The 16,685-nt window shown below is 38.2% G+C and overlaps 2 protein-coding genes across 2 annotated transcripts; both read left to right on the top strand.

Moving 5' to 3' along the window:
* Positions 1-1,917: 1,917 nt before the first annotated feature.
* LOC147499438 (alpha/beta-Hydrolases superfamily protein) lies at positions 1,918-7,638 on the top strand. The gene is made up of 9 exons (XM_086561233.1): positions 1,918-2,276; positions 2,368-2,444; positions 2,521-2,626; positions 3,174-3,266; positions 3,350-3,415; positions 5,542-5,687; positions 6,591-6,699; positions 6,849-6,913; positions 7,169-7,638. Exons 1-9 carry the CDS (start codon positions 2,079-2,081, stop codon positions 7,314-7,316), a joined length of 1,008 nt encoding a protein of 335 aa, XP_086417359.1. The 5' UTR covers positions 1,918-2,078; the 3' UTR covers positions 7,317-7,638.
* A 1,395-nt stretch (positions 7,639-9,033) lies between these two features.
* On the top strand, positions 9,034-11,286 carry LOC147499439 (uncharacterized). Its single transcript, XM_086561232.1, is given in 3 exon segments — positions 9,034-9,174; positions 9,280-10,852; positions 10,855-11,286. Coding segments are annotated over 2 exon segments (1,863 nt in total). The 5' UTR covers positions 9,034-9,174; positions 9,280-9,283; the 3' UTR covers positions 11,149-11,286.
* Positions 11,287-16,685: the final 5,399 nt, after the last annotated feature.

Below are 16,685 nucleotides of genomic sequence, written 5' to 3' on the forward strand. Positions count from 1 at the left end.
ACGCTCGGTCGACGAACCTCAAACCCGATCTCATCCAGTTCGCCTTACAGAGCAACTTGATTACTATTACCACCACCACCGGACAAAGCCTTTTACGCACCTCCTCCAAACCGCACACCACACCTCCCCGTGGGGATTCCATGAGTCCCATAACGGTTTTTATTCCTCTCCTCCCTCATGACAAGATCACTGTTCCCTCTCTCCATCACAGACTCAATTGAAGATTCACTATCAATTACCCCCCTAGCTCGCTTCTTCTAGTTCCTCCGCTTCAGACGAATCTCCCTACCTCCCCTCTCCACAAAGTAGTTCGCTACTTCTGGCAACAATGACTTCTTCTGAGGTCGGCTAAATTTCGCGAACTTCTCAATCACCCCACGACTAGTTCTTTGGGATATAACAACCTCTGCAAAATAGTAAGGTAACAGGTCAATTCCATACAACAGTTGTGCTTTAAACACGCAATAAAGAAAACAGGAACATACCAGAAAAATTACAAACCCTAGTGCTAATACTAAACCCAGGGGCACAATAATTCCAAGCCACCAGCAATGGCCTCTTCTCCCAGGGTTCGTTACTAACCCCATCTAGAATGCTAAACTTCTTAGTCAAGGTCTGTAAACTAAAGTTTTTTGCCCTAGATCACTTCACAACAAAATGTTCCAAAATATGAGCAACCTCAATCTTATACCAACCAAATTCATTCAACAAATAAAAAACCCTTAACAAACGCCACATATTGCCAACGAACTGGCAAGGCGCCTTCTCACAAAAATTCAATAAATCACAAGTTAACCTAGAAAAAGGTAACCTCATCCCAGCTCCCAACTGTCCCTCACAAACTACAACACCGTACTTCCGAGGAACGAACTCGGTGCTAAGCACATTCTTCACATGCCCTAAGTCGTAAATAGCCCGTTCGCTCACCGTTATCCCGCAAGCTTCCCTCAACTCTACGAAGCTTTCTACAACATCTCTATCTACAAGCTTAGGACCAGAGCTACTCACTACAGCCACAATAGAGTCAAATTTCATAAACTCGTCACTCTCAAACCCTACATACTCCACCATTACTTCGTTAGATCGTGTATCGTCTGAATCAGACATTCTTCGTCCTCTCTTCAAACCCACAACAACAACCAAACCAAGACTAAAACTAGCACATCCAATGGATATCAAGCATGTGTTTAGCACAAATATGAATGCAGATCGACTCTCGATCCTTGTCCTCGTAGCTCGCTTCATAGCAACTTAACTATGGTGATCGATCTGACTAATCAGTAGTCAACCGACCTGAAGTCTTCGTCACACGAGCTCGCTTCATAGTAACTCGCTACACACGAACGACCTCTCTCAAACAGTGATCTCCCAGATTCTCACTCGCACCAACGGTCAGTAACGTAAGTCTTAAATACCAACACATCAAGACCGTAGCTTCAAGCACGCTTCACCATAAATGTCCTTAACTTGTCATCATGGCGCGCGAGTAACGTGAAGACCTGGATCTGATTGGATGCACGAGAGCCGGAGGCACGAACCCCTTGCCTATATAAAGAGGATGAGGAACTACGTCAGACCTGATTCAAGTTCCTCTAGAGAGAGAACTTGATACGTAGGCAGTTTGTCCATATCAACCATTCCATTCCTCCAAATTAACCATTCCTCCAAATTACCTACACCTGTAAAGTTAGATGAAATATAACATTTACAATGCCCCACTGCTATAGTATACTAGCATAGGTGGGCATCCGATTCTGAATCACCTCACATTTTGTTTTGCAACTTTCACTTGGATAGTTGGATTTCTGATTAACTCAGTGTTTATGGATATATGGCCCCAATTCGGCCCAATATAGAAATAAGTCCAAGAACTCGTCCACGTGGCAGATTAAAACCAAACTTTGCTGTCCCAGCTGTACCTCTTTCTTTCTTCTTCCTTGATATCTCATTTGTCACAATATTTTAAACAATCCCAAATTCACCCCTGAAAAAACCTTAAATTCTCTTAAAAACCCTTTAAAAAAAAATTACCCAGTTTTAATTAATGGGGATTTAATGGACAATTCAGATTCATTGCCATGAATCTACCATCATCTTTATTTTCAAGTATAGTTTCAGTTGGTAGTAAACTTAGTAGTAGTAGTAGTAGTAATTCTAGTAACAAAATGACTAATACTTCAAATGCAAGTGATGTCAGTAGCGGTGGTGGTTCTGTTAATCCTAAGAAGAATCAGTTCCGTGGTCTTCTTTTCAAGTATGGGCCCAAATCTATTCAGGTGATCTCGTTTTCTTTTTTTCTTCATTTAGTCATCTTATATATCATTTTTATTGACATTATATGTACGGGAATTTTTTCCCATTGTGCAGGTTGCATTCAAAACTGGTGATTTTAAACAACAAGTAATTTTTCTTGGCGGATTGACTGATGGTTTTCTGGCAACGGAGTATGTTCTGTTCTTACTCAAGTAACATGCACATAATGATGAATTGTCTTAACACGAGGCTTTCTTTATTTTCCAGATATTTAGAACCTCTATCTGTTGCTCTGGAAAAGGAAAAATGGTCACTGGTGCAATTTTTACTGTCATCTTCTTATACTGGATATGGAACCTCAAGCTTGAAACAAGTAATTTATTATCTGTTATTTCTGGTAGAGTAAACTTAAAAAGGTTTCCACTTTTTGTTGCTCTATTCATTCCTACATATAGTGTAAATCATACTTTATTGCCTTTGAACATTTTACTTTTGTTATGTTTATTGTACTGACTTCAAGGTTAAGAAAGTGGAAAACAGTCAAACCACAGATACCGCACACAATGACACGATGTAAACAGAGGAACTGGAAACTATAAGGAGAATTAGTATCTCCTATCTACTTTTTCCTCTCCACATACTATCCATAGAATACCAGAATTGAGATAGAAAAGAAGGAAACACACTCATTGTCACAGAGAAGTTGTAGTCTATGTATAACTAGAGGTGTCTCATGACTATTATATTGAATGCTAGAGAGTCATGTACTTATTATCTGTCACCATAGATCACATAGTAAATATTCTTGGTTTAGTATATTATTTTGGAGATGTTTGTAGGAGTTTTGATAGGTTATGTGTTATTTTTTTTCAAATATCAGTGGTATGCTGCTTTTAAGACGTTTATTATATTTCCTCCAGGATGCTATGGAGCTTGATCAGCTAATCAGTTACCTAATCAACAAGGAAGATTCTGAGGGTGTAGTGCTGGTTGGGCACAGTACCGGCTGTCAAGTGAGTGCCTTAAGTAATTTATTTATAGAAAATTTACCAAAGTTGGATTTCAAAATCCTAAATTAGTACCCATCTTCGTTTAGGTTATTGTGCACTACATGAGCACAAATGCAGCATGCTCCAGAGCAGTACGTGCAGCCATTTTGCAGGTAATTCATCCGTGACATGAATTATTCACCCGTTTCATCATATATAAAATGTTTCAGTTCTTTAATCTATGCACAAGCTCAGTCTGTGATTTTTTTTCTCTCTCTTTATATACATTAGAGTCAGGCTACCTTGACATCTTATTTTGATATCCAAAACCAAAAAGTGGACTTGCACATTGAGCTAAGGGCTGATTTTTGGTAGAGTGCTAAAGTTGGATATATCTAGCCTTATCAAAAAGAGTGCTAAAATTGTAGACCGTTGAATAAATATCGAACTTGACCACAACTTTTGACAAGGTTTGGCATGTACAAATGAGCAGATTTTTTTTGGAGATCATCTCCATTGTATGGAAAACATAATCTCAGAAAATCAGCTCTTAGTTCATTGTGTAGGTTGTGGATGTCAAAATAGGTAGCCTGACTCATGTATATGACTCGACTCTGTTTCTTGACCTATTTTTATTCACACGGGGTGAAATAGTAGAGGTTTATTGGTGAGATGATCTCAGTTCTCATTAAGCCAGAATATAAAGGTCTTTCATTGATTAGTAGAATAACCTGTGTTTGGAGGCAACTTAGTTACTTCCTGATAATTTATAATTGATACTTTTTATTTACGAATTAATTCTACTAAAAAAAATAGCTTTTAAATGCTTTAAAGACTTTCCATTACCACATATAGTATTCAGAGTGAATATATAACTGTATAATAGATGATTGTAAGAGAGTTCAATTCTTGACAAACTTTCCCTTTTCTCCCCAAACGGTCCCATTGTAGTGTTGAAGAATCCATCATAGATGAGAGTAGGGCCATAAACTGTGCAGTATGCAATAAGCATTGGGCATGGGAAAGAAATTAAAGAAGGATATGTAATATATTTTCCTGCAATCAGATTGAAATGGAAATTGAAGAAAAAACTCTTCTTAGGTTGTCCGATGTTATATATGCACTCTTGGGATTTTCTTTTTATGTAGTTTCTTGAATAAAAGAAGTGAGATGAATGATTAAGTTATTATCGTACCATACCCAGTTGCTAAAAAGATGGACTAGAGTCCAGGTTACGACAAGCATCCCCGCCCTTGTCATTATTTGTTACTTTACCATACACAGTGTCTTATAACTTAATACACTCCTTTCAAGTTTTTGGATGTAGAAAGTTGGTCATATCTTGTACCTTGAAGATCTCATTGCCACCATTACTGCCTTCGTTGCTGGGCTTATCTGGCTGTTTTCCACCTTGATTCGCGTGTTTCTTGGGTGTGTCTGGGACAGGGTGTTGTACTTGCTTAAAAGCGGGTCTTGGTCCCTTCTGATCCTCTGGTTGCCACCTTGGGATATTATAACCTTTTCAGACTGTTTTCCACCTAGAGTCTAGTGTTTCTTGGGTGTGTCTATACGGGTAATTGACTTGCTTAACAGTTGAGGTCTTATCCCTTTCTGATCCTCTGGTTACCACTGTTGGAATTTGTTACCTTTCACGATCTTGTAAGGCATCTCGTTGGAGTAGAACTGCGTGAGTTGGAGGGTATCTCAGTTACACAAGAGGATCTTAGTTCTATTGATAGAGGCCTTTGTTTTCTATTGGTCCAAAGTGCTCAAGGCATTTAGATGGTGCTCATATTATTCAGTTCTTTCTTGTCCAAGTGAAAGTTGAAACCCGCATAAAACTACCTACCTAACCCGCATAAAACTACCTACCTCACAGTGTTCTCTCCACCCCCTAGGCGAAAGAGTAGTGTTTCAGGATTTCTTGTGTTGTGTTACCCATTCCCACGTATCCTATATATTCAATCAAGGTTGTCACTGCGAAGCTATAATCAAGGTGCAGAGGGTCTTACCATCTAGATTCTTTTGTTGCTAGGTGGGATCGACTTTTAGTTTATATTCGTGGGTACGAGGTGTATCTGTGTATGTTTGGGTTTTCTTTGGATGACTTGTTCTCTTGTAGCTGTAGTCCTTTCTTAGCCTTCTAGCTTTATTAATTTAAATTTGACTTTTACTTAACACCCAAGAAAAAAAATCAAAACAAAAGAAAACAAGAATGTTTGAGCTCATGATTTCACATGCGTGATCTCTTAAAGTTTATTTGCAGCTAAGATAACAACACAATTATAATGGTTTTCAGGCTCCAGTTAGTGATCGGGAATATAGAGCAACCCTTCCGGAAACAGCATCTATGATTGATTTGGCATCAACTATGATAGGTGAAGGTCGAGGGATGGATCTAATGCCTAGGGAAGCAGATCCAGAGGCACCAATGACTGCCTATAGGTTTGGATCCTACATTGTCTTTTGTTACCCACCCCTCACAGGCAATGCAAATTGAAGATAAATAAAGAAAAGAAATCAAACTTCTATTTTAATTACTTAGTTTTTTCGTAGAATGTTTTCGGTCTATTAGTCAGATAGCCTAAAATCGAAAAATGCTGTTAATTTGTTATCACAGGCAATGCAAATTGAAGATAAATAAAGAAAAGAAATCAAAATTCTATTTTAATTACTTAGTTTTTTCGTAGAATGTTTTCGGTCTATTAGTCAGATAGCCTAAAATCGAAAAATGCTGTTAATTTGTTATGTAGTAGTATAATTCTGTTTGTGTTTAGAATTGTACAAAATATGGGTGGATTTACTAACAACTATGAGCTTTATGAGGATGTTATTTTGCTATTTTACTAGTAGGCCCATCCCCAATACCCACCCACCCCCCACCCCCAAAAAAAAAAAACGAAACCTGTATGGAACTATTCTTGTTAGCATCACCGATCAGCGTTGAATCATTTTTCTGTTCGGACTGATCATGTCGTACAATATCAAGATGATAACAGTGAAAAGGGGTCTAAAACTTTATATTAGTTAAATATGGTGTTTAGGGAGCAGAATGGCCTTACTGAAACTCAGGGTCAGTTAGTAAAATTTGAAAGATGCATGTGGTAGGCTGTGCCTCCCTGTGTACTTCAGTGCCTTGCCAAGATTGCAGTCGCTCAGCGTTAAGCTTGTAATACTTGAATATTTAATGTTAAGAACTTAAGATTATGGACAAGACTTCATTGGCCTTCTTTTTTCAAATATGCAAAAAGGTAGTATAACTAGATGAATGGTAGATAGGCCATTGTTACACCTTCTGTGTGCATGTGTAGTCCTGGCTTCCTGACTGAAATCGTGGGTGAAATATAGGTATCACTCCCTCTGTGCTTATATGGGAGATGACGATATGTTCAGTTCTGATCATAGTGATGACCAATTGAGAACAAGACTTGGGCATATGTCAAGCACGCCTTGTCAGGTATGTGAATTTGCACGTTCTCCTCTTCCTTGTGTTTGTGCCTGTGTATTCGTGTGTTATGAGAATGCAATTGGGCTCCAGTTAAGTTTATTTCCTTCATTTTTGCTGGGTGAATGATTCTAAATTCTACTACTGTGTGCTAACTGCAGGTTATATTTTCCATGGCTGATGAGTATGTGCCTGAATACGCTGATAAGAAAGCCTTAGTTGAAAGGTATGGACGCTTTTAGCTGATCATGTTTATCCAAACAGAAGAGCTAGAAAATTTAGTTTATGTACTATACTTTCGATGTCTCCACCAAATGTTATCCGGTTATCCGGACCTCAGTAGATACTAGACAGTGAATGCACGCACAGGAAAACAACAAAAGTATTTTTAGTCATAACTGCAAATTCATGATCTGCTTGTATGTCCTCTCCTTGTGTATCTCGACAAGTAATGATTAGTTTGATTGTTGGTCATTTGTAGATTGTGTAGAGCTCTGGGAGGAGCAGAGAAAGTTGAGATCGAGTGGGGAAATCATTCTCTATCTAATAGAGTTGAAGAAGCAGTGAAGGTCATAGTAAACTTCATTAAAACTGAGGGACCAAAAGGTTGGGATGATCCATGGAGCTAGCTCGATGTGCCGTTTTATTCTTCTGTATTATCACGTATTTTGTCATTTCCAATCATATTGATTAAATTCTATGCCTTCCGTGTATCATTTTTCATAAGGAGCTCGTGTGCGTTTGGGTTCGTGGTCTGATAATTCATTTTTTGATGTCTGCTACAGATTTTATATTTTTTTTTGCTTTCAAAGAGTGGTATTAATAGGATACATGGTCATTTGATTGGTGTAAATATTACCTGACAATGACCACAACTATCGGCTAAGCTCCGAATATGTATTTTTTTCATTATTTTGATATTTTTTATTTAATTCTATTTTTCGGGTAAAAGCTAAGCTCTAAGATAGGTTTGGACTTTGGACGTTTGGTATACATTGCACTCTACTAAGATTTATATTGTTTTGTCACTTTAACACTGTTTTGAATGTAATATGGGTTGCCTTTGATAATCGATTTGGTACTTTGGTAGTACGACAGTAGGACCTTTAACAAGATACAAGCAAGAGCTCTCCAAACATTTGTTTATAAATCTTACATTTTTAGTCGGGAAACTTTTGCTTCAAACGAGTGAAACGACAGCCTTAAGGATTATAGTAAATTGAAGTATTGAACCAAATGTTTGTCTTCAAATGCCTTGGATTTGGTTGGCGTAGATCGAATTTCCAAATATCAGGCTGGACCAGCTCACCAACTTACTATCCAACAATCCAATCAAACCTGCTCCGAGTCTCCAACAAGAGCTGGTGAAAGTTGCTTTCTTATTTATTTTGTACGTGAAATCATGAATAAAGAGTATGTAGGCCCATTTGAAGACAAAATCGTGAAATCATGAAAATGCTCTCTTAGATTCTGCTAAGTGCTAACTATCTTCTCATTCCAATTAATATAATCATTACAACGTCGAAAAAAGTAGGCCAATAATTGAATTAAACAGGATTTTAATTGTTAATCACACGAAACATTGCAGTGTGTAAGGACTGGTAAACTTTTGAAATATAAACCAAATGATTTGTTTTCACATAACTAGCCAATCACTTTTTCACTCTGCATTATATTTTCTACTTTCGAAGTGGAACAATTCTTTGACTCTACTTTCTCATTATGGAATGTGGATTGATTGACTTCCAAATTCTACACGTGTACACTTCTAATACATATTATTTCGGGGCATTTTTGTTTATTGCTACATGAAAGTATGAAACCATCACCACCAATAAGTGTGGAGTTTGGACTATTTAAAGCAGTGTGAGTGTATGCAGTGTTAAAATTATTTGTGTATACTTGTATTCCAGCTCCTCAACAGCTTTATCACAATCTTATTATCACAACCAACAACAACGAAATAAACACACATGGTATGGCTAAAATAGTTGGCGGGTTATGCATTAAAAGCACCTCTCTGACAAAATACCATAAATATCCGTGTCGGTGCTTTTTTTCTTATTCTTGTTTTTTCTTGGATAACACAGTCATTCTAAATTCCAAATAGAGGACATTCTCGTAATTTAACACTATCCTCCTTCCCTCCTGTCTCTCTAAACTCATGCCAGATATTGCTAACTTTAGACTTCGGTTAAAAAGCTAAAAAAAAATAAATAAAAAAAAAAATTGGATATTTTGAAGCTTTTGGTCTGGAAAAAAACTTACATGTTGTGTTTTTGTACAAATTGTATTCAAGGTGTGAAAAAAGTTGATGAAAAGTGTTGTGAATTAAAACAGTAGCTGTAATACAAGGAGAGAAAGAGAAGTACAACCTCTTCACCCTTCGTTCAAAACATTACCCTTTAGCTTCAAAACGAGACAAACAAAAGGAGAAGATTGGGAAGTGAAACATTGGTGAAAGAGATTCCACTTTGTAGCAAACCAGTAAGTGTTTTTCTTTTTTTTGTTAGAATAATTTGTGTAGTTTTGACAATGTTATAGAAATTTGGAGTGTTTTTTTATGATGGGCTTTGTTGAATAATGATACAGATCGATGCCAGAAAAAGGAGCGAATCCCATTACATTATACATTTCGCGGTCGAATTCATGGTTTACGAGGGGGTTTCCAATCATTACGCTTGTTATATTTCTTGGTATGTTGATTATTTGGAGCATTGATGGAAGTACTATTAGAAGTAGTTTGAATGCATGGAGAAATGGTAGAGATTATATTTCTTTTAAGCTTCACAAACCTGTAAATTTTACCCAGTATGGTTCTCCTACACCGATAAATTCGACAAAATTTGAGCTTAGTTTTATCAATTCTACGCGACAAAATCTGAATACTTCCAAGTTAGAGGGGAATTTTACCACCCAAGAGAGCTTACCTTCATTAGTGAATGTGAGTGAAGTTGAGCCTGTTTTTCCTAGCAAGTTGAGTTCTATTGTTGATGAATCGAAGTCCTTATTAGGAACTAGTTTGAGTTGGATCTCAGCGGAATTAGAACCAAACTATTCGTCGAATCTGCTGTCTAGATGGTTAGCTCCTGGGGGTGAACCATGTCGTGATTCTAAGACAGTGGAAATCTCAATCCCAGCTTTTGATGTAGACAATTCAAAAGAATTGAGTACTGGAGAAATTCATGAGATTGTTATTCAAGCTTTGGATGATTCTGGGAATCGTCATTGCTTGGGTGGGGACTACTTTGAGATTGATTTGTCAGGAGAGTCATGGAAAACTCGCCCACCCTTAATTGATCCTGGTGATGGATCTTACTCTTTCAAGCTTCAAGTTCATCCAGATTTTGCTGGAGAATATAACTTAACAATAGTCCTTCTGTTTCAACATTTTGGAGGGCTCAGGTTTTCACCAACGCGATTTGTCTATTGGAAGGAACTCCGCCGAATTCCGATCAAGTTCTATAAAAACTCAGTTCAGCTACCTGAGTTGTCTATTTGCCAGAAATCCGATTTTCTCCAAGATGTCTGGTCAGGTAGGTGGACTCGGCATGGCAGAAATGATGAGTGTGAAATTGATAATGATGGGCGTTACCGATGCTTACAGGCTGATTTTCCTTGTCAGAACTCTTGGTGTACTGGTTCGTTAGGATTGTTAGAGAGCAATGGTTGGGTTTATTCAGCTCATTGTTCATTTAAGATCTTCTCTGCTGATTCTGCTTGGGAATGCTTGCAAAACAGATGGATATTCTTCTGGGGTGATTCAAACCATGTCGACTCCATCAGAAACCTCCTCAATTTTGTCCTTGGATTGCCTGATATCCAATCAGTACCTAGACGATTTGATATGAACTTCACCAACCCAAGCAACACTTCTCAATCTGTTCGAATTACAAGCATTTTCAATGGGCACTGGAATGAAACTCTGAATTATCAAGGCTTGAATTCTCTTCAAAATGAAGACTACAGGAATCTATTGAAAGGGTACTTCCTTGAACAGACAGTGCCTGATACAATTATCATGAATTCAGGACTTCATGACGGTGTCTACTGGAAAAATATAAGAGCATTCATCAAAGGTGCTGAGTTTGCAACCAAGTTTTGGGGGGAGGTTCTTGAATCAGTTAAGCAAAGAGGATTTCAAGTTCCACGATTACTGTATCGCATAAACGATTGCAAACTGGAGGATATGCAAGGAGCTTAGCATTCAATCCAAACAAAATGGAGGCATTCAATGGAGTAGTTTTGGATAAATTGAAAAGTGCTGGTATACTATCTGGTGCTATCGACGACTTTGACATGACGTTCCCATGGCATTACGATAACAGGTGCAATGATGGAGTGCATTATGGAAGAGCACCAGCTAAGGCGAAATGGAGGGATGGCAAAATTGGGCATCAGTACTTTGTCGATCTCATGCTTGGGCATGTGCTTCTCAATGCCCTCTGTGCAAGACACTGATAGTGGTTAGTAGTTAATATGGGTTTGGATCAATTTCGTTTTAAAACCACAGCGGAGTTTGGCAAAGCACTGCTTCAGAGCCAATCCGTTTTGCACTGGCATCAACAAAGGCAAGTGAGCGCCCTGAAATATACATGCAGAGCCTCAAAACAGACCCAAGCTCTGTGCCTTAGTTGTGAAAGCGTTTCTTGCTTGATTTCGAAGGGACAAAGTCACAAAATGTTTGAACTATTAATCTAGCATGACAGCTTAAGTTTTGAAGGTACACGGAAGAGGACATGTGAGTAGGATTTCGTTATTTGTTAATAGAATTTATTATTGATTGCAGTGTTGAACAAATGTAGTTACATTGCTTTTGATCATTACAATTTTAAAGTGCGTATAACTCAAAATAAGCTAGTGAGGTGTAATTATATGAAGACCGCCCAATGATCCCATGACTCCTTTATTACAAAAGTTCTTTATTGCTGAATTTAGACCATGCTTGTCTAGAGCTATATACACTTCGCAAATTTTGGAACTCAAGTTTGAAAAAAGTACACTTTGCAAAATTTGGAACTCAAGTTTGAAAAAAGTTTTGAAATTTTTGATGGTTAGAAACCTTGTTCTCTATAACATTTCTAAGAAAGTGTGTTTAATTTTTTTTCCTAATTTTTTTTCACTCTAAATGGACAGAAGTTGTTGTTGTAAAGTTAGTGTTTCAATCATATGAGTAAAACTTCAATTCCCTCCAATATTTCAAGATTTCAATCATCTTTGTTAGTGATGACTTTAGATTTTCTTTTGAGAGCATTTGCATTTAGTTTTCTTCTAGAAAATAAATAGAGCTCAGGCCTGTATTTACCATGAAAAAGAACACAATATCCGTGACAAAAATTGTCATACCAAAAAGGAGGACAAATTTAAAATGGCCTCAAACCAGAATGACATGTAAATGGTTTCCGTGTGGCTATCTAAAGTTCTTGTTTAGCTGTTAAGATAATAAAGCAAGAGGTAGACCCTGTTGGTGTATACATAGATTTGGATGTTTTCAAATCAGTTTAGGAAACAAGCACCGCAAGTCCACACCAATTGGATTTAGGAAATGAAACGAATTCCTTCTCCCTTGGCGTGGTTTTGATAATTTCAATTTGTAGTAACCAAAAAACAAGATAATTTCAATTTGTGAGAGAAAATTTTATTAGTAATTCATTAGTTTAATTCTCCTCTATTGTATTAGTAATTTAGAAAAGATAAACAAATATAACACCACATAAAACAGTAGCACGCAAACTATAACACAACAAAAGATAACTCACTCCAAACAGAACGAACCCAAACGCCAGGGTATCAAATTCTAATTCTGTCAAAGAACTGTCCAACTTGGAACTTGAAAACCAAACTATCTAGTCACCAAGGGAAGACACATCTTAAACCTCAATTTTTTACTGTTTTATTTTAATCTCCAACAAGTAGCAAAAAATAAAATCAAAAGTGAAATAAGAACACATCAAGAACAAGAGGTGGCCAACAAGGCCATTGGTAAGGAAAGTAGTTAAACTCCTTAGTATGCAGACCAAAAAGGCCTCACAATCAACTCCACTCTTTTGTTTTTCATATCAAACAACATAAGCTCTCCTTTGGCATATAGCAATACCAGTGCTGAATTCATTGGGTGGAATCAAAATCACGTTCAGTGCACGACGGAAACATCTCAGGCATGCTGATAGTGTAGTTCAAACACCATCTCCAACGACCATCTCTATTGAGCTCCCAAATCTCAAACGTTAACAAGTTGTATCTCATAAATTGAATGAATCCCTGAGACTGACCCAAGTATCTTCAGATCCTGGAGGTAATAATACCTGTTGTTGCTTGATGTTCAGGTTTACATCAAATAGTAGTAAGAAGGGCATTCCAAAATTAGTAATTGCACCCAAGTATATCGTTCCTCTTTCACTAATGACTGACTTCTCAGACACTTCAAAACGAATCGGGGCAGTGACTGGGAAATTCTCCTTTTAGACATCGTACAATACGGTAGTTCACACGTTCTAAGAAGGGTAACAGATAACTTGACAAGGAAATCTTATATTATTTTCCCGCGAACTCACCATGGCGGGCACAGAGAGTGTGTGGGTTTCGTTCCAAAAATGTGTGGGTTTCGTTGACTACTTGACTCATGGCGTTTTACTACACGGCACCGAGAAGTGAATGGATTATAATTTATAAAGGAAGTATACCCCCAAAAATGTGTCTCATCCACCAAGTTGCAAGGTATTGGGTGTACTGGTGTAGTCGAGACTAGAGAGTAGAGTGTAGAGAGTAGATGGGAGTGAGTCATGCACAATTTTGGAAGGTTTCATTGAAACAGTTAGGCGTATACATCCACAATAAGAGATGGGATATATAACCCATTGAAATTAAGCATCCACGGGTGAAACCCTTAAAAGCAATGGGATAGTATTGGTGGGTTAGCATTTTGACGCACTATTGGATCAGAATTTCCGTGATATTTGGTGTTTTGCCGCTACAAACAATGGGATATAAAACCCATTATTACATCACATAAACCAGTAGGAAGCAAAATCATAAAATAATTCTGTCAAACAACTGTCCAATACACCAACTGACCAACCTGCAATTCGAATATCAAACTATCAACTCACCTAGGATAGACACATCATAAACCTCCTCAACTTGAACTGTTTTATTTTAATCACCAACAAGAAACAGAAAAAAAATGAAATTAGCACACATCAGAGAAAAGAGGTGGCCAACAAGGCCATAGGTAAGGAAAGTAGTTAAACGGCGCAGTATCCGTCAGTGACCAAAATGGCTTTACAAGTACTCCACCCTGTTGTTTTGCATATCAAACAGTATAATCTTTTCTTTGGCATTTAGCAATACGAGTGCCGAATTCAATGGGTGAAAAGCGAGAAAGTAGAAATCATCTTCAGCGCACGATGGAAACATCTCAGGCGTGCTGATGGTGTATTTCAAATACCATCTCATACAACCATCTTCGTTGAGTTCCCAACTCTGAAACACTAACGAGGTGTATCTCATAAGTTGAATGAATCCCTGAGACTGACCAAGCAAGTATCTAATGCTAATCCAGCTTCAGCTTCACCTTCTGGAGGTAATAATACTTTCTGTTGCTTAATGTTCGGGTTTAGATCAAATAGTGCACAGAACGGCGTCCCAGAATAAGTAGCTGCACCAAAGTAAAGCGTTCCTCTTGCACTAATTACTGACTTTTCATACACACGAAAAGGAATGGTGCAAGTGATTCGCAGCTGAACCCACGGACCTGTCTGCGACGAGAATATCTCAACATCTAAACAACTGGTGCAAAGCTTGGGGTACTCTGCTTGTAGACATCGAACAACTTTGTGAACAACTTTGTAGTTGGCGCACTCTAAGAATGGGTAGCTGCCGACTTGACATAAGAATCCCTCTACAACGCAATGCAATTCAGTCGTCCTCTTTGGCGGGTTCTCAAAGAGTGACAGATTGTTTTGTGATTGGATTGCAAACTGTAAAACTAAACACCTAATTAAAGAGACAAAACACAATGATTTATAGTGGTTCGGTGCCAATGCGGCGACCTACGTCCACGGGAGAAGAAAAAGATATTATTGCTTGGTTGGTTTTGTTTTTGTGTTACAGAGATGTTTATATAGCACAACATGAGTGCATATTCGTGTCTATAGTTTCCAAAATGATTGGAGACTTTCCTTTATAGAAAACATACGAATCTGGCAAATCTCTGTCAAAACCGACTAGGGCACGCCCCGCGCTCGACTTGGGTGCGACCCACGCTCTTGCCTTGGTCGACCTCCAGTACTTTCAGCGCGACCCGCGCTCTTCTCTTTCTTCTCCCACACTCCCCCTCAAGTTGGTGTGAAAATATCCAGCGAACCCAACTTGGAGAGAATATCATGGAACTTGGAAGCTGGAAGTCCCTTGGTAAAAATGTCTGCAAGTTGTTGGTCACTTCAAACAAAGGAGGTAGTGATAATGTTAGACTGTATTTTTTCACGCACAAAATAACAGTCAATTTCGATATGCTTAGTTCTCTCATGAAACACCGGATTTGCAGCAATGTGCATAGCGGCTTTGATTATCACAAGAAAGTGTAGTTGGCGGATGCAACCCAAAACACAAATCCTTCGTAAGAGCGAACCCATATGATTTCACTCGGTGGTGGAAGCCATAGCCTCAATACTTTCGGCTTAGACTAGAACGAGCCACTACATTCTCGTTTCTTGCTCTTCCGAAAGTGACTAAATTACCTCCCACAAAGGTACAATAACCGAAGTAGACCTCCGATCAACCGGACATCCCCTTGTAATCAATCATCATTGTAAGCGATAATAGATGTATGCCCATTTTTCCGCATCCAAATATTACGCACGGTGACCGCTTCGGATCTTCCTAAAGATTCTAGAAACCGCATTCATATGTGGAGTCCTTGGAGCATGCATAAAACGACTAACCAAGCTCACTACATAAGAAATATATGGTCGGGTAATAGTTAAATATATTAGTTTACCAACTAATCACCGATAATTGACCAATGTCGATAAAGAAGATCACCAAGTGTTATCCAACTTGGCTCCAATCGTTAGTTGGAGAATCGGATGGTTTTACCCCCACTTTCTGCTCACTCAAAAATATCCAACACATACTTTCTTTGATTTAGAAATATACCCTTTTTGAATAAGCAATTTCGATCCCAAGAAAGTACTTCATAATACCCGGATCCTTGATGGCAAACTTCTTGTGCAAGAACTCCTCGAGCTTAGAAATCTCGATAAGGTCATCACTTATGATAACTATGTCATCAACATAAATAAGAACAATAACCAAGCCTAACCTCGCTAGATTTAACAAATAAGGAAGGATCGATCACTTCGTTTAAGGTTTGGTCATAGCTAGAATGAATCGAAGCTTGGCATACCACGCTCGTGGAGATTGTTTAAGTCCATAGATAGCCTTTTTTAACTTGCATACTAATCCGACCTTAGTCTCCTTCGATGTCCGTGGAATGCTCATATACACTTCTTCTTTAAGATCTCCGTGATAAGAATGCATTTTTCACATCCATCCGAAATAATTTCCAGTCTTAATTCACAGCCTAGAGATACAAGAACTCTAAACGTATTCATCTTTGCAACCGGTGCAAAAGTCTCCTTGTAGTCCCTCGGCCCATAAGTTTGGATGAATCCCTTGCAACAAGTCGAGCTTTAGACCTCTCTAAGGAACCATCATCGCTTGAACTTGTTTCAACACCCACCGACAATCAACAATTTTTTCTTTCCATACGGTAGCATAACAATATCCCAAGTGTTATTCTCGCCTAGAGCACGGTTCTTCTTGCATCGCCTTTCTCCATAATGGGACGAGAGTTCGCTTCTAAAGTTCTTGGGTTCTTGCACGCCATCGACCGTACTTAAGAAAACATGATGAGATAAAGTGATATTGGCATACATTATATACTCCTCAGAGGATATGTGACATCATGCAGAGAATAAAAATTCATGTGAGTCACT

The sequence above is a fragment of the Coptis chinensis genome, chromosome 5 (assembly GCF_015680905.1).
Source record: "Coptis chinensis isolate HL-2020 chromosome 5, ASM1568090v1, whole genome shotgun sequence".
In the NCBI taxonomy this organism is placed as follows: domain Eukaryota; kingdom Viridiplantae; phylum Streptophyta; class Magnoliopsida; order Ranunculales; family Ranunculaceae; genus Coptis; species Coptis chinensis.

Excerpts from the sequence above, each read along its gene's own strand:
- LOC147499438 (XM_086561233.1), top strand. The coding sequence starts at position 2,079 with ATGAATCTACCATCATCTTTATTTTCAAGTATAGTTTCAGTTGGTAGT. Across the intron at positions 3,267-3,349 it reads GGCACAGTACCGGCTGTCAA|GTTATTGTGCACTACATGAG; the intron begins GTGAGTGCCTTA and ends ATCTTCGTTTAG. Across the intron at positions 6,700-6,848 it reads TGTCAAGCACGCCTTGTCAG|GTTATATTTTCCATGGCTGA; the intron begins GTATGTGAATTT and ends TGCTAACTGCAG.